Raw genomic sequence first — 25,881 nt, 5'->3', positions numbered from 1 at the left:
AGCCCTGCCACGCCCCGCGTCCAATCCCTACACCACATTCCTGCGCCGGGCCCACAGAAGATGCGGCGCCAATGGGGTCAGCGCGGGTGTGATTGGCCCTCTGCAACCTCAGCTCGCTGACCTCGTTCTGGCTGCAAGGGAAAGCAGGCCTAGCAAGCGAGGCGAGACACCTTTGGTCAAGTGTGAACAGCGAGAAGTAAGCTGCCTCCTACAATCCGCATAACCATACCAATTGAATTTATAAAAGTGCACGCGAGGCGTATACCGCTGGAAATACAGGCACAAGAGAACTGCATTGTTCTTAGATGTAGCTGTCGAGCTGATGCAAGAGTTCGCTGCTCCTGCTATCTCGACTAACCGAGCACATCTGTCAGCCATTGTCGTGGTAATCAATACACATCCGCTTAGACAATCTCACACACGAAGCGTCTTGCAAGTGACGAAAATATGTATTATGCAGAGGCAGTATCGCTCCCCAACCATGAACTTTTCGCACAATCCCCCAGATACCGCCAATACCAAGTTTACCCCAGCCCTTGGGATATGATGCAGTCCCTCCTCTGCCAAAACGCCAGCGCTGATGTGATGTGATGTGATAAAAACCATGCAAATGAATATAAACAACGGCAACCTTACCGTCCCGCGATACCCGGCGGCCTCCTGTCGTATTCGGGCCTCTTCTCGTCTCGGTCCGTGTTCTTGAGCCTGGCAAGAATCGTCGTGAGCGTCTTCTTCTCCCTGCCGTCGTTCTCCAACACGTGCACCAGATCGCGAACTTGGATCCTCGCGCCAATGTCCGTCTGCTCAATGCTATCGCCAAACGTCCTCTTCTTCGCCCGCAATCCCTGCTCAACGGTCGGTGCCGCTGGCGTAGCTGCACCAGACCCACTTGCAGCTGTAGTTTGGCGCGGTGTGGCAGCGCCTGATCCTGCACCACCGCCGCCACCACCACCACCTCCCCCTCCGCCTCCGCCTCCTCCACCACCGCCCGTCATCCAGGAATATTTCTTCTTCTTTCCCAGAGCCATGCTGGCAGTCTCGTTGGCTTTGCGATGGAGGACATCATCAGTTTGACCCGCCTTGGCTCTGGCTGCAATCTCCTTCTTTGTCATCTTGTCCAGCGGTGGAAGTGGCAACACTTGAGGCGTGTCTGCAGGAATACCCGAACTGCCTTGCTGACGTTGTTGCCGCTTCTGAATGCGCTGCTTCTCGAACGCCTCGTCTATTTCGAGTCGTCGCTTGAGTGCTTCCGCCACGTAGTTTTTGCTTTGGAATGTCCGCTGAGGGGTCGGGGGAGCTTCACTCGGAGGCGTGGGGAGTCGCGCCGCATTTGGCAATTCTGTGCATGTTAGCTACGCTTGAACTGTATGCACGCCATGTAGACTTACGTTTGTTGGCTGTTGTGGAGGGGCTGACAGCGCTATCTGGCGCTTCCCATGGCGTCTTCAGAAGGTTGACAGGTGCAACCATCTTGGGAGCCGCATCGTTCTGTACCGCAGCAATTTCGAGCAGCTGGGGAGGGACGATGCCGTGAGATGTGTTCTGACGCCCCTGGCTCAAGGCAAACGCGTCTTCCACAAAAGCCCGTATGCGGTCCTCGGCAGCCAGTGTCAAAAGAGAAATGATTTCTACCAACGGTGCGTTCTGGTTAAGTAGACTGGCGGCCTCTAGCCCTACAATCTGCTCGCCGTTGGCAGCAGCCTGTGTCGTCCGCGTGATATCTCGAGGCGTCTTTTCAGGTATCTTGTCAAACAGTCCGTCGACGTTGATTGTGATGCCGTGCTCGTACGCCCGTCTAGCCAGCCGCTGTCTGATGACGTTGGCAAGCAGGAATGGATTGGTCAGTGTCTGCTGGGCTGACTCGTTCAGCGTGCGGGCGGCCTGCTCGTGCTTCCTGAGAAATTCTGCCTCGTGCTGCTGCTGTGCCATGGGCTGGCTCAACGGGCCGGTTCCCTGGAAAGCGCCGTGGTTGGACTGTTGACTCCAGTTGTTGAAGCTCCCATGCGGTGATGCCGTGGACGTCGAAGTCTGTGAATTGAACGATGCTCCGTAGTTGCGAGTCCCATAGCTTTGCAGCAGGTTATCTTCCTCGGCGCGCAGATCGATGCCAGAGCCCGTGAGCACATCGCTGATGTTATTAACGTCCAAGTCGCGCGCATTCGCCTTTTCCAGCTCCCCGTCCTGCGCCTTGCTGTATGGCACCTTGGGCGGCGGCATAGAGCTCGGAGGTGGCTGCTGTGGCTGGGCCATGTTGTTTGGACGCTGGTAGGGCTGTGGGTGGTGGAAGGGCGCTGGCTGCGGGGCGACTGGCGATTGCGGGAGAGAGAGGTAGCCCGTGTTTTGCGGCGACGTGGCGTAGGGCGACATGGGGTACTGTGGAGTAGCGTAGGGCGACTGGAAGGGAGCAGGCGATGGCGGGTTCGGCGAGAGGCGCTGTCGCTTCGCGGGCGGGATGCCGCTGCCCATGGTGGGCGACATGGCGGGCGACGACTGCTGCTGGTACGCGTGCGGCGAGAAGGGGCGCGGGGGCTGTGGTTGGTTCAGGTTCTGGGTCTGCACCGGCGGCGGGTACTGCATGTTCTGGCCATATTGCTGCTGCTGTTGCTGCTGGCCGTGGTTGTACTGGGGGTGCGCCATCTTGGGCGGCGCTCCGGCCTAGCGTCGTATCATGCGGGGGTGCTCTCAATCACGGTCGCGTCGGGGGTGATGGCGCGGAGGGCTGGAGCGGTCGTGGTGAGTGTGGGCGATGGGCACGGCGCGTCGTTCTCGGGCATGTCAAGTCGGAGAGCACAAGTTCGTCGAGCAACGCCAACGCACAGACCGTGGCTTGGCAGGCGCGCGCGCGAAACAAAGGAGCCGCAACGGGACTGAGCACATGCACTCTCTCACTCAACGTCTCCATTCACCGTAGACCGTTGCAGCTGCACGTGTCTGTACAGCTGCCCGACACGGTCTGTCTGACTAATACTTTCAAACGAAAAGACCCTTCCACGGCCTACCTGGCGCGTTCTTCTGCTCACCGTACTCGACTAACCTCGCAGCTCTGAGCGTCGTGTGACAGCAGCATGGCGAGCAAGAGAAAGGCCACGGCCATGGCGCCCGAAGACGAGGAGCCCATAGACCCGTCCGATGAGCTCATGTTTCTCTGTCTGGGCGGCGGCAACGAGGTTGGACGCTCGTGTCACATCATCCAGTACAAGGGCAAGACGGTCATGGTGCGCAAACACGACGCGAATCCGGAGAGCTGGCCATGCTAACGGGGACAGCTTGATGCGGGCATGCATCCTGCCTACGAAGGTCTGTCCGCAATGCCCTTCTACGATGAGTTCGACCTCAGCACGGTAGATGTGCTCCTGATATCACAGTATGTATATGCGCGCTCTGCTATCCGACTTCAGCATCACGAGGGACGGGGCCTGGCGCATCACTGCAGTCGGACTGGCGTGGAGGACACAGGCAACCCAGCATCATGTATATCAGAACAATGGAATATTATTTGCATCATACCAGTTCGACTTCGATGATGTGCCATCCCTTCTTCTTGTACATATCACCTCTCGAGCCCTACTAGTTCCCACCACCAGCCTCTGCCACTCCCCTGCTAACACCATGCTAGTTTCCACGTCGACCACGCTGCCTCTTTGCCCTACGTTCTGGCCAAGACAAACTTCAAGGGCCGCGTCTTCATGACACATCCCACCAAAGCAATCTACAAATGGCTCATCCAAGATTCTGTCCGTGTCGGCAACATGTCCAGCTCGTCTGAAACCAAGATCCAAATGTATACCGAGGAAGACCACCTCAACACGTTCCCGCAAATCCAGGCCATCGATTTCTATACCACCCACACCGTCTCTGGTATCCGAATCACACCGTACCCAGCTGGTCACGTTCTAGGAGCAGCCATGTATTTGCTCGAGATCGCCGGTCTCAAGATCCTGTTCACTGGAGACTACTCGAGAGAAGACGACAGACATCTTGTGTCCGCTACTGTTCCGCCCAACGTCAAGATCGACGTGCTCATCACAGAATCCACATTCGGTATCTCGACACATACACCGCGCATGGAGCGCGAAACACAGCTCATGAAGTCAATCACAGACATTCTAAATCGCGGTGGCCGAGCACTACTCCCCGTCTTCGCGCTTGGTCGTGCTCAGGAACTTCTGCTTATTCTGGACGAGTACTGGACAAAACATCCACAATACCAGAAGATACCCATTTACTACAACTCGAGCTTGGCACGTCGATGCATGCAAGTCTACCAGACATACCTGGGCGCCATGAACGATAACATCAAGCGGCTTTTTGCAGAGCGAATGGCAGAAGCTCAAGCCGAAGGCGATACCGGCAGACGGGGAGCCTGGGACTTCCGCTTCGTACGATCTCTCAAGAATCTCGAGCGCTTCGAAGATCTTGGTGGTTGTGTTATGCTGGCTTCCCCTGGTATGATGCAGTCTGGTACTTCGCGTGAGCTCCTCGAACGATGGGCACCAGACTCGAGGAACGGTGTCATCATCACGGGTTACTCTGTTGAAGGCACAATGGCAAAGCAGATTGTCCATGAGCCTGATCAGATTCCTGCCATCATGACGCGATCATCAAACAACTCACGCAGGCCTGGTCAGAAAGAGAACGAGCAATCCTTGATACCGCGACGGTGCACTGTCCAGGAGTACAGTTTCGCTGCCCACGTTGACGGAAAGGAGAATATGGAGTTCATACAAGAAGTTGCTGCGCCAGTAGTTGTGAGTTTCATCCTACTCACATATCGTGGGTTCCGAACTTGCGTCAGTAAATACTAACCACACCATCATTACAGATCCTGGTCCACGGCGAGAAAGGTAACATGACACGTCTAAAATCCAAGCTGCTAGGCTTCAACGCGCAAAAAGCCACCCCAACCAAAATCTACTCACCAGCCAACTGCGAGGAAGTCCGCATCCCCTTCAAGAAAGACAAAATCGCAAAGGTCGTCGGAAAACTCGCTTCCATCAAGCCGCCTCTACCACGCACACTAGGTGACGGCGAGGAAGCCGACGGAGAAGACGACGAGGCAGAGAAGCTCGACCTAATCTCCGGTGTGCTCATCCAGAACGACTTTAAAATCTCCCTCATGGCGCCCGAGGAGCTAAAAGAGTACGCCGGTCTTACCACGACGACGATCGTGTGTCGCCAGCATCTCACGCTCTCGGCTGCGGGCGTGGACCTAATCCGCTGGGCGCTCGAAGGAACATTCGGCGCCATCAAAGAGAGCAGCATGACCGACGAGGCGGTCGACAGCAAGGAAGTAAACGGCAACGCGAACGGCGTTCACAAGGAATACGCCGATGAAGACATCCCCCGCTCACACAGCAAATTCACAGTCATGGACTGTGTCAACGTGCTCGTCCGGCCCGGCGGCCGTGTAGAAGTCGAATGGGAAGGCAACGTGATCAACGACGGGATCGCGGACGCAGTCCTGGCCGTGCTCTTCACAGTCGAAAGCTCGCCCGCTGCCGTGCGCCGTAAGTCCCCTTCCTTCTTCCCTTCCCAAACCCTAACTAACACGCCCCCCACAGAATCCTCCCGCCAACACTCCCACCACCACCACCCGGAAAAACCCCCCCAACAACACCTCCCCCACCGCTTCAAAGCCCCCCACCCCCACCACGCAACAGACCCCGCAACCCGCCTAGCCCGCCTCCTCCTCTTCCTCGAAGCGCAATTCGGCGCCGACGCCGTCTCGCCCCTTGCTCTTCCACGCACTTCCTCCTCATTATCCCAATCCCCATCCCCAACAAACAGCGAACTCACCCCCGAAGATAAACTCGAACTCCGCCGCCTCCACCAATTGGGCATCCCGGTCCCGGGCATTGAAATCAAATTCGATCGTTTTGTGGCGAGGGTGTGGCTTGAGGATCTGGATGTCGAGTGTGAGAATAAACCGCTTAGGGCGAGGGTTAAGGCTGTGGTTGAGAGGGGGGTGGAGACGGTTAGTGGGCTGTGGGTTTAGTTCTTTTTTTTTAATGGGGGGTTTGAGGGGGTTGGTAGGGGAAGGGAAAGGGGGATGGGAGGTGTGTATGTATGAGGGAGATGTGTGTGTAGATAGATAGCTGGGTATGAATGTTTTTTGTTCGGAGCTGTGCTGTCTTGTGCTGTTTTGTTTGTGTTTTCCTCGTCTGGGGAAGTGGAAGTGGAAGTGATGGTATTGGCTCGTCGTAATCTTCTCACTCAACGAGTGTTTTTGGTTAGACGCACTTGGGATCAAAATTGTTGTTCGTTGTTCCCGGCATAAAAGACGGCGAGAAGGGAAATGCTACATGCTGAAGTGAGCGAGGCGTATACATCACTCAAAGTGCACAAGCCTTTGCTGCGTGTAGTTCTCGATTTCATACCGAATCGGTATGATAGTCGTCAAGCTATTGTAAAACCTGTGACCAGCAGTCCCCTTCCCACCTCCCCGCACCTAACCTACTCATCCCCCTCCCCCTCACCCCCTCTCTTCCTCTTCTCCCCCTCCTCCCCCAGTTTCCCCCCTTCCCCCTCCTCCCACACCCTCAACCACGCAATCTCCTCATCATCCGGCGCAACAAACAACGGCCGCATAACAGCACGTCCCCAATACATCATCGACCGCTCACTAATCTGAATCCCAGGATCATCATAAACATCCTGCAGCGCCGCGAAAAACGCCACACACTCTTCTTCGAGGCCCAGCACGCGCAGACAGCGCAGGATGCGTGTGATGCGCAGGTGGTTGTGGTCTACTCTGCGGGCCCAGTTGCGCGAGGCGCGGGGCCAGTGGGGGGCGCGTACTATGCTGTATGGGGTGGTTTCCTTGTCTGGTACTGTCGTTTCGGGTTCGTCGTTCGTGCGGTCTTGGTCTGGCTTCTCCACCTCTATCTCCGTCTCCTCACCCCCACCCTCAAGCATAAACCCATAAAACCCCAACATACGCTCAAAACTCCTCTTCAACCCACTCCTCAACTCCCCCCTCGCCCGAAACGCCAGCATAACCTCCCGATCAATGACCGGCGCCGCGAAGTTGAACGGCGAGCCCTCGGGCAGCGGGAACAGGATCTGGATGTAGTTGTGGCAGGCTTCTAGCTCGTTGTTGGGCCATGCGAGGATTTGGGACTGGGTGCGGCCGTGGCTGTCTTTGGCGCGGGTGGTGGGGTCGTAGAAGCGGATTATTAGGGGGGTGCTGGGGGACTGGGTGGCGGGTTTGGTGGGGCGCATGTTGGGGAGCTTGAGGCGCTTGGTGGTGGACATGGATCGTGTGAGAAGAGTTTGGAAGGGGGAGTGTTTGCGCTTTTGGGCTTGGAGGGTTGTGGTGGGGGTTTTGTGATGGGTTTGTCTAGTATGTCTGTTGGGGTTCTCTTTAGTAGGTGAGTGGATTTGAAAGCCTCTGCCACTTACATTCTAGAATTGACGGTTGTGAATGCGTGGTGAGATGAGGTGGCCAAAGCAGTGGTATTGCTGTGCAGCGTGTTCACACCGGAGTGATAACGGAAGATGTGTTGAATTGGATATTGAGGCTTTGCTCTAAGTAACTGTTTCGGGGCGATTGATTTGGTGTAGAGGTTCATGTCACTGGTTGTGAAAGTCGTAGGTGGTAGCAAATATGTATCTAGTCCGCAAGGGGCTAGTCTGGACCACGGCTCCAATGTTCTTTCTATTCAATGATGGAGTTATGAAGTGTTGATGACCTCTTCGTGGATATGCATGGACTTTTCGACGTTGCATGGGTACAGGAGACCTCCTGGATGGTATGCGGAAGTTCAAGGAGGGGTTGAGTGAATCGAGAACCTCCTGAGTCGTGTATAGCTTGATATCCAGCAATGATAGGTTATACGCAGCCTGTTCGACGGTGAAATAGTATTGTTTAGCCTCAAACCGGCTATCGGCCTCAACTCAAATCACAGATGTGAAACATGTATCGCAGTTCGGTAGGATGCGGCTGCGTTGCGCTACACGCGGGGTGTGACGTCAATGGCGCGTCTTGTTGAATATGCTCAATCCAGTAACATCTAGAACACAAAAGTCACAATCTCTACCAAGAATGCCATGCTAGCTAGCACTACGCCGATACCGGTATTTTCGCTGACTACAGGGAACACCGTTGAATAAACCGGTTCGGCCACGGACGCTTTCTCTGGGCGCCGGAATGACATATGTACTAGACATGGGCGGGCTGAAAAAGTCTTCGACCTCTTGTCAACTTTCTTTCTCATATTATTCTGCCCTCTCTTTGTTTTTGAACTGATATATACCCCACATTGATACGTTTGTTCCTGATAGGTACTGCATAGCTGAGCAAATACGACTTCATCATGGGTTCCGAAGGTACTTACATCCCGTGATCTGCTATCGTTAAACCCCAAAAAGATTAACACAGATATCAGAACAAACCCCCACTCCAGAGAACACCACTCTGTTCCAAGGTTTCGAGTGGAATGTCCCTGCCGATAACAAGCACTGGAAACGTCTTATCGCGCAGGTTCCCAAACTGAAGGCAATTGGAATCGACAACATCTGGCTCCCCCCAGGTTGCAAGGCTGCTTCGCCCGAGGGAAATGGATACGACATCTACGACCTGTACGACCTGGGTGAGTTTGACCAAAAGGGTCAGAGAACCACCAAATGGGGGCCAAAGGAAGACTTGCTCGAGCTTGCCAAGATCGCCAAAGAGAACGGAATCGGGCTGTACTGGGACGCAGTGTTGAACCACAAAGCCGGCGCGGACAACACCGAAAAGTGCCGCGTTGTTGAAGTCGACGCCGACGACCGCACAAAAACCGCCTCAGACCCGTATGAAATCGAGGGCTGGCTAGGTTTCGACTTCCCTGGCCGTGGCGAGAAGTACTCCGCGCAGAAATACCACTGGCAGCACTTTGGCGGGACAGACTACAACCAAGCCAACGAGCGCAAGGCTATCTACAAGATCCTCGGCGACAACAAGGGCTGGAGTGGGTCGGTTGCCGACGAGCAGGGCAACGCCGACTACATGATGTTTGCGGATATCGACTACTCGCACCCAGAAGTTCAGGAAGACGTGAAGAAGTGGGGTGTATGGATCACCAAGGAGATAGGCCTCAAGGGGTTCCGACTCGACGCGGTGCAACACTTTTCTGAACACTTCACACACAACTGGGTAGACAACCTCCGCGACCAGTGCGGCAAGGACATTTTCTGCGTAGGCGAGTACTGGTCGGGCGACGTGTCCGTCATGAACAAATGGCTCGAGGCCATGGAGCGCAAGTTCTCTCTCTTCGACTCGCCCTTACTCAACAACTTCTCCTCACTCTCCAAGACGGAAAGCGCCGATCTACGCAAAGTCTTCGACAAGACCCTCGTCCAGTCCAACCCCGTAAACGCCGTCACTGTCGTGACAAACCACGACACGCAGCCCGGCCAGACGGTCGAAACGCCAATCGAGGGCTTCTTCAAGCCCCTCGCCTACGCTCTCATCCTGCTGCGCAAGGAGGGCTACCCCTGCCCCTTTTACGGCGACCTCTACGGCCTGTTGGAGCCCCATGAGACGCCACCATCCTGCGGCGGCCAGCTCGCTGACCTAATCCTCGCGCGCAAGCTGTTCGCGTACGGCACCCAGGAGGACTACTGGGACAATGCGAACTGCATTGGTTTCGTGCGCCGCGGAACCTGGGATAAGAAAGCCGGGCTGGCGTGCGTGATGAGCAACACGGGGCCTGGTCAGATTCGCATGGCCGTGGGCGACATGCATGCTGGCGAGAAATGGACAGATGTGTTGGGCTGGGAGCAGGGCGAAGTCGAGATTGACGCAGAAGGGTACGGAATGTTCAACTGCCCGGGGACGAGCGTGTCGGTCTGGGTCAGGAGTGATGCCGAGGGGAGGAATCAGTTCCCTACTAAGTTTGATGTGGATATCTACAAGAACTAGATGGACTTGGCTGGCGGATACCAGGGTAGACTGGTTTGGTTAAATGGTAGACTTTTTTAGATAGATCACGAGGATAGAGTTTTAGACTGTGGATGAATGCTACAAAGTAATGAAACCCAGGCGTATATCACATCGGACCAAGACACCACGAATTGCCAGCTACTTGTAGTCCAACCATGGAACCTCGAATACCAATACATCGTATCAGACAGTATGGAAGCAACGATCAGCTAGTAAAGGTTTCTGTCCTACCAGTCCACGATATCGATTTGAGGCTGCCTGCTGATGTAGCAAAGACTGGGAGACGGATCCCAATGAATGCCAACATGCTCGAAACCCCTGTACTACGCCGTATGGACAAGCGTCGCGTGACGAATAACCCCGTCCAGACCATCGATATCCAGCCTCAAATTCGCCGCCTCGGACAGTTCTGCGGGTTCGAAAACTGTCTGGTCGCACACTGCTTACGCCGTGGAGTCGCTTACTCTCGAAACAACGGAAGAGAATCGCAAGTTTCCCATGGGTCACAAATCGGATAGCAAAGTGTTTTCATCATATCAATCCAGGATCTCTACGATCGGCTTCCCAGCTTTGTTCTGCACCATCGAGTCCCGGCCTGTGAACGTTCAATCAGAAATATCCCTTAATCGCAGCGCTTCTGCGCCTCTCATGCTTTCCGAGGCAGGAAAACAGGAAATAATGGACAACGAAGACGTTCAGGCTGCGTTTGCAGACATGGAGACTATCCACACAGAAATAGAGGAGATGCATCTAAGTCTTGCAGCAGCGGCGAGGTCAACATCGTCAGAGCCCTTGTGTAACGATTCCAAGCAAGCGTCGGCGTTTTACAAGTCTACTATCCAATCAATTGCGAGGCGCATATACCATTGGGAATACAAGCAGCATTTCGACCAACTTTCGTTCGATCTTCCAGCTTCGCGGCAAGTGGATCGACTCACCCCGTAATGGTAATTCTTCAAAAAAGGTTCAAAGCAGCTAAGGTCATCACGATTCACCGCTTTTCGTGACCGACGTTGATGACCCCATTTCAACTGCCCCTGTCGATGCCGAGGATACGCTCAATCAGGCCTTGGAGATGATTTATCCATAACTACGCGGCTGTATCCAAGACCGGATGCCTTCTGAGGAAGAAGGATTCATCAATGAGATGGTTGGGCGTGGAGGGCCTGCTGACATAGGTTCCATGGAAACACTCCAAGGTCAAGCCACTACTGCTTCAGTAGTGGGTAATAGAGAAGACACACCAAATGTGGCATCGCACGTTCGACCGAGCAATGTTGGCGGTACGTTTGAGGATCTTGCTTCCAGGAAGGGACACAGCTTGGTGACTCGCTCGCTGAGTGGATGGTTTGGAGATTGAGATGGATATCAGTGAATGTATGCGTTCTTGGCACAGAATTTGCAATCCCATCATCGTTTGTAATCGTGAGATTAAGTTGCATTGCTGTGTGGAGCAGAACGTAGCTTAGTTCTCGCGATTATGCAGCTTGAGCTTTTCGACAGTTAGATAACCACATGAAATTTTAAAGTAAAATCGATGAACCTTGGATGTCACTCGTATACACCTAGTCTGAAGGACTTCTTTCCACGCTATCCATCTACCGTCTGAAGCCCTACCCTTGCTATCTATCTGAGGCGACTCTTGATTACGGGTGGAAGCAGGAACCAGACTGCGGCAAAATTTCATAAAGCTAGACAAATACATCTAATGTTAGTGTAAAGGCAATGTGCCTTGAAATCGTGCAGTATGCGCCTAGCACGCCCTTGTAAAAATGTGTTGTTGGGGTTCTATAGATTGTTGGAAACCCATCTTACCACTCTAGCTATGATATACGAACCAGACGACAGTACCAAGGACATTAATCTCTGCAACCTCGTCTAAGATACTACTGATACAATCCATCACACAGCGGCAATACCTGCACTGGAAAGACGAGACATTTGCAGCGACTACGTCTCTGAGCTGAGCAAGGCCAAGCACAACGTCAGGAAGAGTTGCAACGTCTGATAATTAGCCCGCATGTACAACAAGCGCACTTTGCTGCTTGAAGTTAGTGGCGATGGTATCACCGCTCTCCGTTCTCTTTGAGTGGTTGTACGAAGCGTGGAAGAGGTTTCTGGAGGCACTGATTGAGAGAAGCCGAAGTAGATGCATTAAATACTGCTGTGCGATATGCAGAACTGCGCTGAGCCTAGAGTATACTGTCAAAAACGAGCATGTGGAGGTTGTATACGAGGACAAGGACAAGGACAAGGGAAAGGTAAGCTAAGCGGTTGCATAACTATCCAACACACCTCACAGCAGCTTTCGAACAGGCAGCCCGCAGGACCAGTTGTTTGGCTTCCAGACTACGAAGAAGCAATGTCACTTGTGGTCTCGATGTCGTTGTGTGTGCGTGTGTTTGTGGACTGAAGGACTTTCGCTGAGTTGACCGGAACACGTGGAATCAAGAGCCGGACAACTACATACCAAGTTCATGTAAAACTTGTGAGCATCAAGTGTTACGTATCATATCCTCACGCATGACCGTTTGACAGCATCAATAAAACACATCCTCCAAACAAGTCATGTGGCTGGCCGAAAAACTTGAACCGAAGCTACGTTCTTATCAACACAATACAACTCAACGGCAAGATTGAGAAATATATTTCAAGTTGGTCAGGTGTAGTTGCCCAGCTATTGTGAGATGAAACTTTTGCAAAATCTCGCTAAAGCTTGATTCCAAGTATGCCAATTGGCAGAGAGCATAGAGTTTTGGACAGTAAAGCAAAACAGACCAGGGTATCGTCTGCTGATCTTGTGGAATGCGGGCAGTTGAAACGTGCGCCCGCAAAGTATTCCCATACTCTTGTGGGTTTCCATGCTCGGATCGAATCTCGGTGCTTGGTAGCAGACTTCCAAGTACAAAGTAAAACAAAAAGATGATCCAGGTCCCTCATATGATGGAAACATGTGTACGTTTTCTTCTCGTATCTAGTTATATCAGGCCCTGCGAACTTTGCTAACTGCTACTTGCACGCCCTCCTGACGGCCATCTCAAATCAGTCTGTTGATGCTCTTGCTTCTTGATGTGGTTGCTTGAACAAATTTTAACCAAACATCCATCTTATATCGCTCGATAGGATAAGGAGAGGAATGTATACATAATACAAAGAACAAGGATCTGTCACCCCAAAGTAGAAGTTTGACACCCATCTACAAGCTGATGTCTGGGCAAAAGCATCTTCCCTCCGTTTGCAGTCCACGACAGCAGCATCCAATTCGATTGCTTGATGCGTCAGATGTTGTGTCTAGATGATCCATGCCTGACGTGCTTGATGCCCAGGATTGCGAATATCAAACAGACGATAGCAGTGGTCAGAAGAACATGGTGGTGAGAGTCTTGGTGGTGGCTGTAGCGATCTTCCGACGGCACATCGCAGCCTAAGCCGGGAGAGGGCTAGTGGCATAACCCCACCAAGGGTCTTCCCTTCCGTTATGGTAGAGTTGTGGTAAAATTGTGACATCATGTTCGCATCCCCTCACGAAAAGGAGCTCGGCAACGTCCTGTCTGCAGCCATTCTACGAATATATAGGCCGATTCGGCTGTGGGTTCCAGCCACCCAAGCCATATGCATCTCCCTACGCCACCACTCCTTGGTACGACGAACGAGAATGCACTTCGCGCGCTCCTGCCGCGCGAACAAGTCGGTTGAGTGATCCAGAATGTTTCCAGGTCCCGCAAATCCCTGTATGCTAACAGGTACTGTGGATTTGCCCATGATCGGCGCCGCGTTTGACATGCCCGGTACCTTTTCGATGGCTATAAAACTCTGCAGTTGCCCGAGTTTCTAACAGCAATTGCTCGATCGTTCAGCTTGGAATATATCTGGACCCCCTCGTTCTACTGGCGTAGAGATTTTCGTGAGGATATTTGAAAGACAGATCCCTCGACTCTACAACGACATCACATCATCATGTCTAACAAACCCATCTTTGTGGCTACTCATCCAAGAGCCTGCTCGACGGCCTTCGAGCGTGTATGTGCAGTGGTGTCAACTGCGCGCGCTGTAAACTGATTGCGTCTAGGTGTTTATGACCCGCCGGGACACGCTTCAATGTGTTCACGAGCCGTTTGGTGATGCCTACTATTTCGGACCAGAGCGTCTCGCTGAGAGATACGAGAGCGACGAGAATGCGAGAAAAGAGAGCGGATATTCCGAGAGCACATACAGGACCATCTTCGATCGGATCGCAAGAGAAAATTCAGAGGTACGCTCCCTGCTTTTGCGATTGGCACGTCTGTTGTCAAGGGTGTTCACACGACTTCATCTTTCCGCGTTCTCGTCCACTTCGTTTTCTTTAGAGTTCCGTTTTCATGTTTCCTTACAACTAAACGGTGGTTTGCAACTTTATTGCACATGACGATGTAGCATGATTATGGGGAGTTCTTACGCAAAACACTTTCCGGAGTATATCCCTACGCTACATCTCGACATTTGTGTCTTCTCTTTACTCTTCGTCGCCAACTATGGATTTCAGGGGGAAAACGCATTTTCCCATTGTTCAACTTTCAGCCATGTGCATACACGAAAAAAGATACCCACTAACACCTCCCCCAGGGAAAACGCGCTTTCATAAAAGACATGGCGCAATACTGGATCCCGCCGAACAACAAGCCCGCCACCGTCGCCCCCTCTCTATCAAACTACAAGCGCGGCGTCGGAACCGACACGACAGCCCTCTCGCCCGTCCAAACCCGCGAAGACAACAACAAGAGCGGTCCACCATACCCATACAACACGCAAGGCGAGCCTAACAACCCCTCGGTCATCCCCGCCGCCCTCCTCTCAACATACCACTTCACCTTCCTCATCCGCCACCCCAAATTCAGCATCCCGAGCTACTACCGCTGCACGATCCCGCCGCTGGACAAGATGACGGGGTTCTACAACTTCAGGCCCGATGAGGCCGGGTACGATGAGCTGAGGCGGTTCTTCGACTACTTGCGCAGCGAGGGCCAGGTTGGACCGAAGTTTGCGGGTCGCGAGCAGACTAATGGTACGGAGAGTAAGGAGCAGGGCGTGGAGATCTGCGTCGTCGATGCAGATGATATGCTGGACAACCCCGCGGGCATCATCGAGGCGTTCTGCAAGTCTACGGGTATCGAGTATGATCCTAAGATGCTGGTTTGGGACACGAAAGAGGACCAGGAGGCTGCGACTGAGGCGTTTGAGAAGTGGAGGGGCTTCCATGAGGATGCGCTTGATAGCACTGAGTTGAGGGCCAGGACGCATGTATGTTCCAACTTCCTACCCATCTGCTAGTGGAGCGTGTTTGGCTAATATCTGCACAGAAGAAAACCCCCAAGACCGATGAGCAGCTGTTTGCCGAGTGGACGGAGAAATTCGGCGATGAGGGCGCAAAGGTGATTCGCGATACGGTTGCGGCGTGCGTGGACGATTACGAGTATTTGAAGCAGTTTGCCGTCAAGGTTTAGACTAGACTAGACAGGAGACTGATGTGTTATGATGGGATGGGATGGGGGTTTGAAATATGGGTATATGAACCTCTTTTGTAGGTATGGAATAAACCATCAACATTTTATTACAATGCGGTGCAGTGCAAAGCTACTATCTGGGTCTATGCACACTGACCGGAGATTCCACAACAGAACAAACGTCGTGAACTCGCTGATTTTCGTTCAGTACAACCGACCGTACCAACCCTTTCTTATCCCCAATCACCCTCGATCCAAACATCAATAAACAATATATACAATCCCACCCTTTTAAACCCCAAATCTAATTCCAACCAAACAATAAGTATTCCGTCCCAGATCCAACTGCTCACCCACTCCCAAACCCCAGCCCCCCAGCCCACCACCCCGTCTCAACCCAATACCGATTCTCCGCCCTCGCAACCTCAACAGCACGCGTAAGTTTCCTACGATCAAGATGCAAATCCGCATGCCCATTCGTAAGCTCGCCCGGCGTACTCTTGCCCGACCTCCTCTGATTAGGGTTGGGACTCGAGTCCGTGGACGACGAAGCAGGGGACGAGGGGCGGGTGATGGGATACGCAGCTATGGGCGATGCGGGGGAGGGAATAGCGCGCAAGATACGACCAGCAGCGAAGACGCAGCCGCCGACCGCGTGGCGGATGAGCGAGTCGCCTGTCAGACTGCCTGTGATGAAGACGTCTGGGGCGACTTCGAGGGAGGCTTCTGCCTTGGCGCGGAGTGTGCGGCCGGAGATTAGGGGGGAGGGGTTGTTGTCGTCGGGGGTGGTGGTGTTGAGGATTTCGGTTTGGAGGGCGGGGGAGAGGAAGGAGAGGGTTCCGCGGCGGCCGACGACGTAGGCGAGACTGCCTGCTTGGCGGGTGGTTTGCTCGCCGGAGGGGAGGCGGATGGTGAGGGTTGCTGCGCCGGTGGTGTGTGAGATGGATAGGTCTGTTATGTCGGCGTTGGGTAGGCCTTCGTAGAGAGACCAGTCGCGCTGCTGGGACTGGGCGTATGACTTCCGTCGCCGCATGGGCGATACCGCGGTTCGACCCTTGGTGGATGCGATGGCGGCGATCTTCATCTGGCGGTAGACGGTTGCGTATTCGGGGTATGCGGTGTGGTGGCAGCCTCGCAGCGGGGACGGGCGGGTGTGAGGGGCCCATTGGAAGATGTGGATGATCCTGCGGGTTGGGGCCGCTGAGATGATCACGTCTGCGGCTGAGAAGCCTGAGCCGATGACCAGCAGAGGATGCTGAGCAGAGTCGAGCTGTGCGACTGGCAGCAGGAGGCGCGGCGGTGGGATGTTGACGGTGAAGGTGCCAGACGCGAGGACGAGGTGCCTGCAGCGTATGCCCAGCGACCTGACAACGAAGCCATCCCCGGTCCTGCACACATCCTCGACCTTAGTCCCCGTGATGATCGCCTCGCTAATGCCCACAGCCTCCGGGTATGCGCTCAGGTAGTCGGCGAACTCGGTCCTCGACGGACGCACAAAGTCGCATTGGTCCGTCTTCTCCCTCTTGGCTAGGTGGTCGGCGTACGAGTAGCCCGGCAGCGACAGTTGCTCTGCGTAGCTCAGCGTGCCAATATCCGCGCTTGCCGACACGGGATTGTCCGCCCACTGTCCGCCCGCATGCGCCGTGTCGCCAATGGCAACATGTGAGACGGCCCTCTCAGGCTCGTACCGCCACTCGATGCACGACTTGGGGTTGACCTCGGTATCCGCATTCGGCCGGATGAGCGTGTCGAGGAGCGTGTTGATGGGCAGGGCCTGCGTCGAGTAGCGCAGCGAAGAGAGGAAGTGCGCGTAGAGGTCCGGCGTCAGGTGCAGCAGGTTGGGCTGTTGCTCGAGTTTCGCGGCGAGGATGGGGTCATGGTGTCCACCCACGTAGTACGGGACGTTCCCATGCAGCATGAACGAGAGGATCAGGGCCGAAGGGCCATTGCCTGGATTAATCAGCGGCCGTCACCACCAGCGCGGACTCCCCTACGCACCGATGATCACCGTGTCGACGCATTTCGGGAGCGAGCGAGCCATGGAACGTAGCAGACGGGCGGTGCCATGTGGAGAGACGGACGAGAGGATCAACGAGCGAGTATATAGCCCCAGACTCGGACAGACATGACGGCTCTATAAATCTTTCGGCGCTAGCAAATCCAACGGTCCTTATTTCGCATCGGTGGGGTACCCAGTTGTGCCGGGACTGACCTTCCAGATTGGAAGGGTGATTCCGGGACTGGCGGATGAACTGGTCGACCAAAGGGCACGCCCTCTGCTTGGGTAATCGTTGCATTCACCGCGCAAGTCTGTGAGCGTTGCATGACCAAGCTTAGGCGTGCGAATGTTTACGTGGGATGATGAGGTCACGCTTCCCACATGCGGGGCATGCGAGGTACATCAAAAACGCTGCTGCAGGAGGGCCGTTTGGGGGAATCCAACCATTGCCATCTGCTGCCCTCAGCTCTCTGCCTGGATATCAAACTATCAACTCCCGACTACACACGCGTAAGAACAAAACAACAACTGCGATTACAAGTAGGCCCGAAATCCTCCGCCAGTTCCCCCCACACTTCGTCGGCCTGAACTCCACCCGCCTAACGCCTGACGTTTGATTTGGCATCACAATTACTAAGCAACCCTCCTAGTACCTGTACGTGACCGTGTTTCGATCCGCGACTGGCGACACATCGTGCGCTTGTTGCATCGTTGGTGGCGTGCGTGGTCGCGGAACAGGCGGGTAATCTCGTGCGTTCTCGTCATCTTCTGTAATCGAAGGCTGCGCGCCGTGCATGGTCAGATTGTTTGCAGAGCTCTCTTGGCGGTGCAGGTATGACGGCGTGGACTGGAATCCTGGGTGGTAGGGCGCCAGAGAACCTGCCTGACCGCTGGGGTTGGGATTTTGCGGGGGACCTGGGGACGGTGAAAAGGTTGTTGTGTAGTGGTCCGCAAATGGATCCTCCTCTCTTTGGGGGATTGAGGCAGCGCGTGGCTGGTATGTCGCTGCCTGAGGGGGTGGAGGACTTGTCGACTCGTCGCTCTTGTACGTTGCAGGAACCTGAGCCGGCGGTTGAGCGTAGCCTGGTTGACCGTACCCTTGCTGAGCGTAGCCCGGTTGAGCGTAACCTGGTTGGGCGTAAACTGGTGAAGAGGCATTGCTGTGTGGAGGAAGCGGTGGACTTTCATACGAGTGTGTGGGCACACCTGCCGGTACGTTGTTGCCATTAGCTTGGTTCAGAGAAGAAGGCGGCGAAGGGTTCATGAGACGGCGGGCCTGAAGCACGGCGCGTTGGTGCTTGGACGCTGCAAGTGACAGCTGCTCGTTGGTTTCGATGAGGGTAAGCATCGTGTCGTCGTCGGGCGGGGGGCTGTCGCATGCGATGTAGCCTTGGACGCTGCGCTGTGCTGTTGTACAACGCTCTGCAAACTCCTTGATCAAGTCGTTGTTCAGCAGCTCGTTCGAAGGCGTAGACTGGACGAGCTGCAGGAGGAGCTTCGCGGACGTTCGAGCTTCCTCGATGCGCCCGACTAGTTCTGCTGGAGAGGGCAGCTGCCGGGATGACGACCTGCCTGAACCCGAGCTGAAGCCGCCTTCTATGTGCTGACCATTATATTGGGGCGCGTTGAGCCTCCGGGGACCAGTCTGCTTCGCCGCATGTTCCATGAGCCCCCTCTCCTTCCTCCACATGCCGAAGAGCGTGTTCAGATTTGTGTCATATGCCTTGTCGCGCTCTAGATTATTCAGCGTCTCCTTCAAAATCTGCGACACGCTCGGGTCGCGTCCGTTCCGCAGCAGGTTCTTGACCGTGTCGGCGAACTGCTTGTCGAGGTTCTTGGTGAAGGACTCGCCCGGGTTGTCGGCGAGGATGCGGATGAGCATGACCGCGTTGTACTGGATATGGGGGCGCGAGTAGTTCTCCTTGGACAGGAACTTGCGGATTTGGGAAGCGGCGGCCGCGGCTGCAGCTGGGCTCGCAACAGCCGACTCGACGATGGTGGGCAGGTGGAGCACTTCTTCGCCCTGTGCATGTTAGCGAATGTTGCGACCAGGCTGGTAATGACCATACCGAGTTGGCGGCGGCACTTTCGCAGAACAGCCTCTGTGATGCCTCAATTAGCCGCGTTGCTCGAGCTGCCGCGACATGGCGTAACCTACAACACCGCGGGCTGCGTTCGCTTCTGGCGTGTCGGCGCTGGACTCGGCAGTGGCATCGTGGGCTGCAGCACGGCGTCAGTAGAGCATCACAGGAGATAGTTCTACGCAAGACTCACACGACCGCTTGCGCATCAAGCTGCCAAGGCCCAGGCGCTTCTTGAGCGCCATGTCTGCCGTGGTGATGTTGTTTGGATGTGCAGGGTGTGATGGCCGTGACAGTCAGCAGGTATCGTGACGTGTGCAGGAAGATGCTTCAAAACAAAACAGTCGACAAGAGGGCACAGGGCAATAAGAGAGTCGGTGAATCGCTTGGAGCTACCCTGGACTCGTAGGCCACCGACTGCGCCTCCTCGCAGCCAAGCCTTGTGCTCAGTGACAGACGTCAACCGCTACGTATGGTGTGTGGCACGTATGCATCTTCTCAGAAGCTGTTGCGCTGCACTCTCGTCAAGTGTCTTGCCTTTCGACACTGTTTACGCGTCTTGTGCCGTCAGCCCGCGAGCCAAGAGACTGGCACACTGTTGATCTTTTTCGATTTCGAGGCTTCCAGGCCTGCACCTCGGACGCCTAACCACGTGCTCTCTCTCCATCAGACCCTTCATCGGACTGGGAGAGCAGCCGACATTTGTTCTCTCTCAGACTGTCGCAGAAAACCGAGTCCGTCTCCCCGCCCCATAAAGGGTCCATGGACGGGATGCAGGGTCCTTAGTCACTGCCGCTAAATGGAGGGGTGAAGCCTGGTGCGCGTGATTCCGTCTTCTATAATTGAACAACGGCTGCTTGTGGCTGTTCACAAACGACACTGTCACGCTCAGCGCGCAGCACTCTGACCGAACTTGTGCGACAGGAGCGTCTTGACGAGAATGGCATGTGTCGATATGCAACGTCACTCCATCTACAACGATGAACCGTGTAGGCGACAGCGAAAGACCAAGACACTCTGCTGATGTCACGGGAAGCTAGCTGGCAGGCTGGACAACCCGAGCTGCGTTGCATCAAGAGATGAAGCACAGCGTGTCGCGGAGGCTGTCCTTCGAAAGATGGCTCGACTCCACCTCATCAAGGCACCAACCACTGAGCTGGCAACCCATGACATCGCCAACATTTTCCTTGCACAACCACGGCGATCTGGCGTCTCGGCAAGCGCCATCGTCTCCGCATGCAGCTGAACCAATGCATCCTTGTCGCACGTCATTCCCACGCGTCTGCCAGGACTGACAACTCAGGTCAACTGCCTGCAAGTACATCACCAATTCTGCTACCCTCACCTCGCCCCCGTCTCGTGCAAAACAATCCCCTTCTGACTTCCGCCCTCCCAGACAACCATCCACCTGCCAAGCCTACAGCTACAGTCAAAATGGGTCCCCCATCCGCAACCGCAATGGCCGGCCGGGCCTGGCAACGCTCTCAAGAATCCGAACAAGACTACGAAACTCGAACCGCTGGCCATTTCCCTGAATTCGAAGCCGATATGCCTAGGCTCTCCCACCGCTTTCAGTTCTCTCTCAAGGACAACCTTTCATCTTATCTTGGCCGTAATAATCCCTTCTTCTCCAACGTGAACCCGGAGACGGATTATGTTTGGTTGCTCGACAATACGGCATACCAGAACCGGATTGGCCGTTGGAATGCTGAATTCGTAGCTGCCTACTTCAGAAAGGGCAGTGGTAAGGACCTGTCAGAGGTCGTAGCGTGGGTCAGTGAGAAGCTAGGCCTAGCGGATGATTGCGAGGAGAGGAAGACGGTTGCAAGACGATTGACACCCTTGTTGGACTCGATTCTGCCCGCACACGCCGTCACCATCGACCTCCAAGGCGTGAATGCTAGACTTGGACCGAGTGGGCGAGACGGTATCAGTTCGGACGAGCTATCTGTGCCTGGTTCAGACTACCAAGACAATCAAATCGTCACTTCACATGCAATCAACGCCGATGCGACGTCCCTCACAACTGTTTTCGCAAAGCCAAAGGGCTGGGCCATCATCAGCGACATCGACGACACCATCAAGAAGACGCTAACCCCATCTCCCGTCGGTATTCTGCAGACCACATTCGCCGACGAACCCGAAGTAATCCAAGGCATGCCAGAGCTCTACAAGCATATGGTCACCGCCCTCTCCACCCCCGCATGGTTCTACCTCTCCGCCTCCCCCTACAACCTCTACCCCTTCCTGCACACCTTCCGCTCAACCTACTATCCGCCCGGCACCATGATCCTACGCGACGCCTCCTGGATGAACCTCGCCGGCTTCCTCGCCGACCTGACCCAGGGCACCGAGGCCTACAAAGTCGACCGCATCGAGAAAATCCACGGCTGGTTCCCCAAACGCAAATTCATCTGTATCGGCGACTCGACACAGTCGGATCCCGAGGCATACGGCGAAGCGTACCGCAAGTTCGGCAAGTGGATTGGCGCAATTTACATCAGGAAGGTCATGGGTGTTGAGGGCATGAATGAGCAGATGAAAAATGCGCCGGAGCGCTTTGAGAAGGCGTTCAAGGGCGTGCCGAGGGAGTTGTGGCATGTGTTTGAGGATCCGAAGGAGCTTTATGCGAGGGTCGATGCGCTGGTTCAGTCGTAAACCGGGTGTTGGGCGGGGTTTGTTGAGAGGGCGTTCTTGCTTGGCGTGATACCAGTGTGATGGCTGCTTTTTAGTATGGTGGTGGGTGTTTGGCGTGTTGTTTTCTTCTTTCTATATTTCGCTTCGGTGGTATGGGTAGACGATTTACTATAGTCTATATACTAGGCTGTTGTCTATCTAAGTTCAGGCGTGTAAAATACTCCTAAAGCCGAGATGATGTAGAGACAAATGAAGTTGCCTGGCACGCCGCAAATGAAAGACAATCAATCTCGCGTTCAATAAACTCCCATCCTTCAGTCTGCGCAACATCGACACAACAGATGCCCATCACCGCAACCCCATTCTAATAACCATCTCCCTAATACCTGCATCCCCCTCCCCCCAAAAATCCACACAAATCATACCCCCAACGTAATCCCACCTCCGCACGCCAAGCATCACCGCTTACCTAATCCCAACCTCATCGCATCGCATCACCACCCCAGCACAACACAACACCCTCACCCGTCTAGCTACGGCAACCCACCAACCCCCAAATACAACCCCCCACCAACCTTCAAAATGGCAGGCCACAACCCGCCCAGTACGCTCCTCACCTCTGCCCCAAACCGCGCGCAATGCCTAACTAACCAACGCCTCGCAGTGCTGCACAAAGATCCCGCGATCATAAAATGGAACAGTACGTCCCGGTTCTGAATAGCACGATACGACACGCGCGCAGACCCTCCCGGGAAAAGACAGCGCATGACTGGGCAGGACAGCACAGGACAGCACAGGACTGGGCGGGATATGGCTAACATACGCAGACATGACGACGAACCGACACAAGTACTTCCGCTGGACGCGGCACACGGCCATGATCAACATCATGTATGTGATTGTTGTGCCTGCGTTGCTGGGGACTGCGGGGTATATGACGGATGTGAGTTTGAGTTGATTACCTGCCCTGGGTTGGGGGGTGTGGATAGGGAGGGATAGGGTGCTGACTGGATGTAGGGCAAGTGGGATATGCGCGGGAAGAGGCGTGGGGATTTGGTTTCTGAGTTTTAGAGAGGGGTGAAACAAGGGGATGGGGAATCAAGGATGGGGTCGTGTGGAATGGGGAAGCATAGGTTTTGGGGTTATTTATGGGCGGTGAGATCGTGCAATGCAATGAGGCTTGCCTGAAGTTTCCAATTCACATTGTTTGCGTGCTGATGATTATTGCGACTTGAGGTGTAGTGTGGTATAATTTGACATTTCAACATTAGACACGTACAACAACACCCTATTCTACGTCCACACACCAACACGCTACCTGAAGACCTATCTACTTATTCAACATTCTATCTTTCTCTGTGGAGATCGTCGTCGATCCAAGGCCAAACACTCAAATACGCAAACCCCACGCAATGATATGCAATGCTTTCAAAACAACGCTAAGTGAACAGACAACTGCGCAGAAAGAACTCATCCCAACATATCAACCCGCTACTCAAAATACAGCAGAAGTATAGTACTCAAACAGTCACAACAACCCATCACACCTCAAGCGACTGTCTCGGCGGGTAAATAGTCCCGTACTCCCTGGGCTCGTCTTCTTCCAACAGACTCTCCATAATACTGCCCACATCTGTGTTCGTCATCGTCATGGCGTCCTCCTCGTCCAGCTTCTTGCGCATGCGCACAACCTGGACCGTAACATATACCACCAACGCGGAGCCGATGAGGAAGGCGGAAACAGCCAGGAAGGCGTTGACGGGGATGGGATTACCAGCAAACGCGCCCTTAGTCAGCGCATCAATCCCCGTCTGCGACAGATTGACCAGCCCGGAGAAGCAGATGATGGTGCCGTAGACGCGGCCGAAAGTCGCGAAGCCGAAGACTTTGGTCGCGTAGTCGGACATGGCGGAGTAGTAGAGCGGGCGCAGCAGGACGAAGAGGATGACGTTTGTGTATCCGGCCCAGAGGGCGGGGATGGAGCCGACGACGCCGATTGCGGTGATGACGAGGAGCAGGATGAGCAGGACGCCGGGCGTGCTGACGTTGTCGAGTAGCATGCCGAGGAAGGGGGTGCTGAGGACGCCGCCGAGGGGCAGCGCCCAGTCGAAGAAGTCGTTTACGCGCGTGGCGAGGTCGAGCGAGCCGAGCATGTATGTGTACTGTTCGCGGATGGTGGCGATGAAGTAGTTCATGCGCACCATTTGCAGGACTGTGAGGAGGGTTAGGAGGATGAACCACGGCGTCATCATTTGCTCCTTTGCGGTTTTGTTGTGCAGGGCGCCCCAGACACCGGATGTTTCTAGGCTGTGTTCTTGCTTCTCTTCGCGCTGCTTTCGCGTCTCCAGGTCGCCGACGAGCTGGTCCAGCTTGGTTAGTCGCTTGCGACGGCGGACGCTGCGCGTTTTTCTGCGCCTCCACACTTCCTCGTCGGGGAGATCCTCGTCTGATGTGTGCACGTCTCGGACTACCGCCTCTGCTCGCTGGATCTTCATCTCCAGCTGGGAAGTCGTCTTGTAGTTCTGGCTTGGTAGGAAAGTGAGTTGTGCAAGTACGATTGCAACAGGGACGAGAAGGTAGAAAAGGAAAAACGTCTGTGGCTTGAATCCTCGGTCAGTCGCCTCGTAGGCGAGTCTGTAGAAGAGAAAGACGGCTGCAGAAGCGTCAAAAGCGCCAGTGACGAGGGCAACAATGGAGCCGCTGTATTTCGGGAACGCGTTAGCAATCTGGAAAGACGGCAGGAACACAAAAGTGCCTCCGAGCGCAAGGAAGAAATTGCCAATTGTATAGCCGTCAAACTCATCGATCTGGAACGCAAGGCTCATGAGCACACTCCCCGTAGCCAGACACGCGCTGCCGATAAGGAGACACAGCTTCGGCCCATAGCGGTCGAGCATGGTCCCCACCAAAAGCGCAGAAACATTGGCCGTTGTAGATGCGACGGAGAAGAAAAAGTTGAGCCGCAAGTCTTGGTCGAAGCAGACCTCGACATTTTCATCCAACTCTTCCAACGTGCAGAGATCCCTGTACACGCCCTCCTTGACAAGAATAGGTTTGAGCGCCGCGAAGCCAAAAACAATACCACTGGCGAACCAACAAGCAAGAACCGTCGCAATGACCTGCGCTGTATCATGGTGTTAGTGGTATGATTTTGGTATGTCAAGGATTCGGGTCGTCGCTTACCAACACGCATCGAGGTAGAGATATTGTACGGCGTGATACCTCCATACTCTTCACCCTGGGCCGGCTCCTCCGGTTTCTTGATAGCATCATAGCTAATGACTCTCCTGACAGTTTTCCCCGCACTCAAAAAGCCCGAGCACGAGATGGCGCTCTCCAAAGAAAGCCGTCGCTCGGTCGCGTGCTCTCGGTTGATTAGTCGGTCGATCGGCGGAAGGAAGAGGTCGACGAGCGCCTCTTCACGGTCAGTACCCTCTTGCTGCGTGACATGCTGGATCAGCGACATCAAGTTCTCAGCAATTGGCGTGTCAGAAGTGAAGAAGGAGCGCGGATAGAGGTTCAACGGGCAGTGGGTTACAGCAAAACAGCGGAGTTTATAAGGCAAGAAAAGCGGGAAGGAGCGAAGGGCCGACCTTAATTTGAGTAGCTAGACCATGACCCCCGGCCGTGGGCACGAGGACAAGGTGCTAGATCGGATCGCGGGGGGTCACAAGACATGCCTTCCCACTGCTATGGAACATTCCGCTGCTGTCGTGAGTTGCGTAATGTTGTACATGGTCGGCAACGGTTGCAGCCACT

The 25,881-nt window shown here is 54.6% G+C and overlaps 11 protein-coding genes across 11 annotated transcripts; 6 read left to right on the top strand and 5 right to left on the bottom strand.

Moving 5' to 3' along the window:
- Positions 1-413: 413 nt before the first annotated feature.
- Positions 414-2,744, bottom strand: P153DRAFT_352106 (uncharacterized protein). The gene is made up of 2 exons (XM_033666368.1): positions 1,389-2,744; positions 414-1,339 (listed from the first exon to the last, which is right to left on the bottom strand). Exons 1-2 carry the CDS (start codon positions 2,635-2,637, stop codon positions 633-635), a joined length of 1,956 nt encoding a protein of 651 aa, XP_033517847.1. The 5' UTR covers positions 2,638-2,744; the 3' UTR covers positions 414-632.
- A 144-nt stretch (positions 2,745-2,888) lies between these two features.
- P153DRAFT_371649 (Metallo-hydrolase/oxidoreductase) lies at positions 2,889-5,998 on the top strand (the record flags this gene model as incomplete). Its single annotated transcript, XM_033669307.1, has 5 exons — positions 2,889-3,215; positions 3,267-3,364; positions 3,617-4,748; positions 4,823-5,507; positions 5,562-5,998. Exons 1-5 carry the CDS (start codon positions 3,066-3,068, stop codon positions 5,993-5,995), a joined length of 2,499 nt encoding a protein of 832 aa, XP_033517846.1. The 5' UTR covers positions 2,889-3,065.
- A 455-nt stretch (positions 5,999-6,453) lies between these two features.
- P153DRAFT_352101 (uncharacterized protein) lies at positions 6,454-7,953 on the bottom strand (the record flags this gene model as incomplete). Its single annotated transcript, XM_033666367.1, has 2 exons — positions 7,402-7,953; positions 6,454-7,348 (listed from the first exon to the last, which is right to left on the bottom strand). The coding sequence occupies exons 1-2, from the start codon at positions 7,569-7,571 to the stop codon at positions 6,454-6,456; spliced, it is 1,065 nt and encodes a 354-aa protein (XP_033517845.1). The 5' UTR covers positions 7,572-7,953.
- Positions 7,954-8,315: 362 nt separating this feature from the next.
- P153DRAFT_391543 (glycoside hydrolase family 13 protein) lies at positions 8,316-9,904 on the top strand (the record flags this gene model as incomplete). Its single annotated transcript, XM_033671076.1, has 2 exons — positions 8,316-8,328; positions 8,388-9,904. The coding sequence occupies 2 exons, from the start codon at positions 8,316-8,318 to the stop codon at positions 9,902-9,904; spliced, it is 1,530 nt and encodes a 509-aa protein (XP_033517844.1).
- Positions 9,905-10,080: 176 nt separating this feature from the next.
- Positions 10,081-10,443, top strand: P153DRAFT_362012 (uncharacterized protein; the record flags this gene model as incomplete). Its single annotated transcript, XM_033667052.1, has 1 exon — positions 10,081-10,443. One exon carries the CDS (start codon positions 10,081-10,083, stop codon positions 10,441-10,443), a length of 363 nt encoding a protein of 120 aa, XP_033517843.1.
- A 3,014-nt stretch (positions 10,444-13,457) lies between these two features.
- P153DRAFT_352097 (uncharacterized protein) lies at positions 13,458-15,503 on the top strand. Its single transcript, XM_033666366.1, has 4 exons — positions 13,458-13,945; positions 13,995-14,177; positions 14,528-15,202; positions 15,262-15,503. Exons 1-4 carry the CDS (start codon positions 13,883-13,885, stop codon positions 15,403-15,405), a joined length of 1,065 nt encoding a protein of 354 aa, XP_033517842.1. The 5' UTR covers positions 13,458-13,882; the 3' UTR covers positions 15,406-15,503.
- Positions 15,504-15,754: 251 nt separating this feature from the next.
- Positions 15,755-17,446, bottom strand: P153DRAFT_362010 (uncharacterized protein; the record flags this gene model as incomplete). The annotated part of the gene is made up of 2 exons (XM_033667051.1): positions 15,755-17,355; positions 17,404-17,446. The coding sequence occupies 2 exons, from the start codon at positions 17,444-17,446 to the stop codon at positions 15,755-15,757; spliced, it is 1,644 nt and encodes a 547-aa protein (XP_033517841.1).
- Positions 17,447-18,050: 604 nt separating this feature from the next.
- P153DRAFT_391539 (uncharacterized protein) lies at positions 18,051-19,730 on the bottom strand (the record flags this gene model as incomplete). Its single annotated transcript, XM_033671075.1, has 4 exons — positions 18,051-19,427; positions 19,474-19,506; positions 19,563-19,624; positions 19,679-19,730. 4 exons carry the CDS (start codon positions 19,728-19,730, stop codon positions 18,051-18,053), a joined length of 1,524 nt encoding a protein of 507 aa, XP_033517840.1.
- A 493-nt stretch (positions 19,731-20,223) lies between these two features.
- P153DRAFT_371642 (actin filament organization protein-like protein App1-like protein) lies at positions 20,224-22,404 on the top strand. Its single transcript, XM_033669306.1, has one exon. The coding sequence runs from the start codon at positions 20,722-20,724 to the stop codon at positions 22,141-22,143; it is 1,422 nt and encodes a 473-aa protein (XP_033517839.1). The 5' UTR covers positions 20,224-20,721; the 3' UTR covers positions 22,144-22,404.
- A 300-nt stretch (positions 22,405-22,704) lies between these two features.
- On the top strand, positions 22,705-23,193 carry P153DRAFT_380075 (uncharacterized protein; the record flags this gene model as incomplete). The annotated part of the gene is made up of 4 exons (XM_033669904.1): positions 22,705-22,726; positions 22,787-22,822; positions 22,950-23,065; positions 23,140-23,193. The coding sequence occupies 4 exons, from the start codon at positions 22,705-22,707 to the stop codon at positions 23,191-23,193; spliced, it is 228 nt and encodes a 75-aa protein (XP_033517838.1).
- Positions 23,194-23,365: 172 nt separating this feature from the next.
- Positions 23,366-25,842, bottom strand: P153DRAFT_352084 (MFS general substrate transporter). Its single transcript, XM_033666365.1, has 2 exons — positions 25,306-25,842; positions 23,366-25,246 (listed from the first exon to the last, which is right to left on the bottom strand). The coding sequence occupies exons 1-2, from the start codon at positions 25,586-25,588 to the stop codon at positions 23,664-23,666; spliced, it is 1,866 nt and encodes a 621-aa protein (XP_033517837.1). The 5' UTR covers positions 25,589-25,842; the 3' UTR covers positions 23,366-23,663.
- Between the last annotated feature and the right edge of the window lie 39 nt (positions 25,843-25,881).

This window comes from Dothidotthia symphoricarpi (assembly GCF_010015815.1).
Source record: "Dothidotthia symphoricarpi CBS 119687 unplaced genomic scaffold P153scaffold_31, whole genome shotgun sequence".
NCBI classification, from domain to species: Eukaryota; Fungi; Ascomycota; class Dothideomycetes; order Pleosporales; family Dothidotthiaceae; genus Dothidotthia; species Dothidotthia symphoricarpi.
This window is presented reverse-complemented; position numbering and strand designations above follow the sequence as displayed.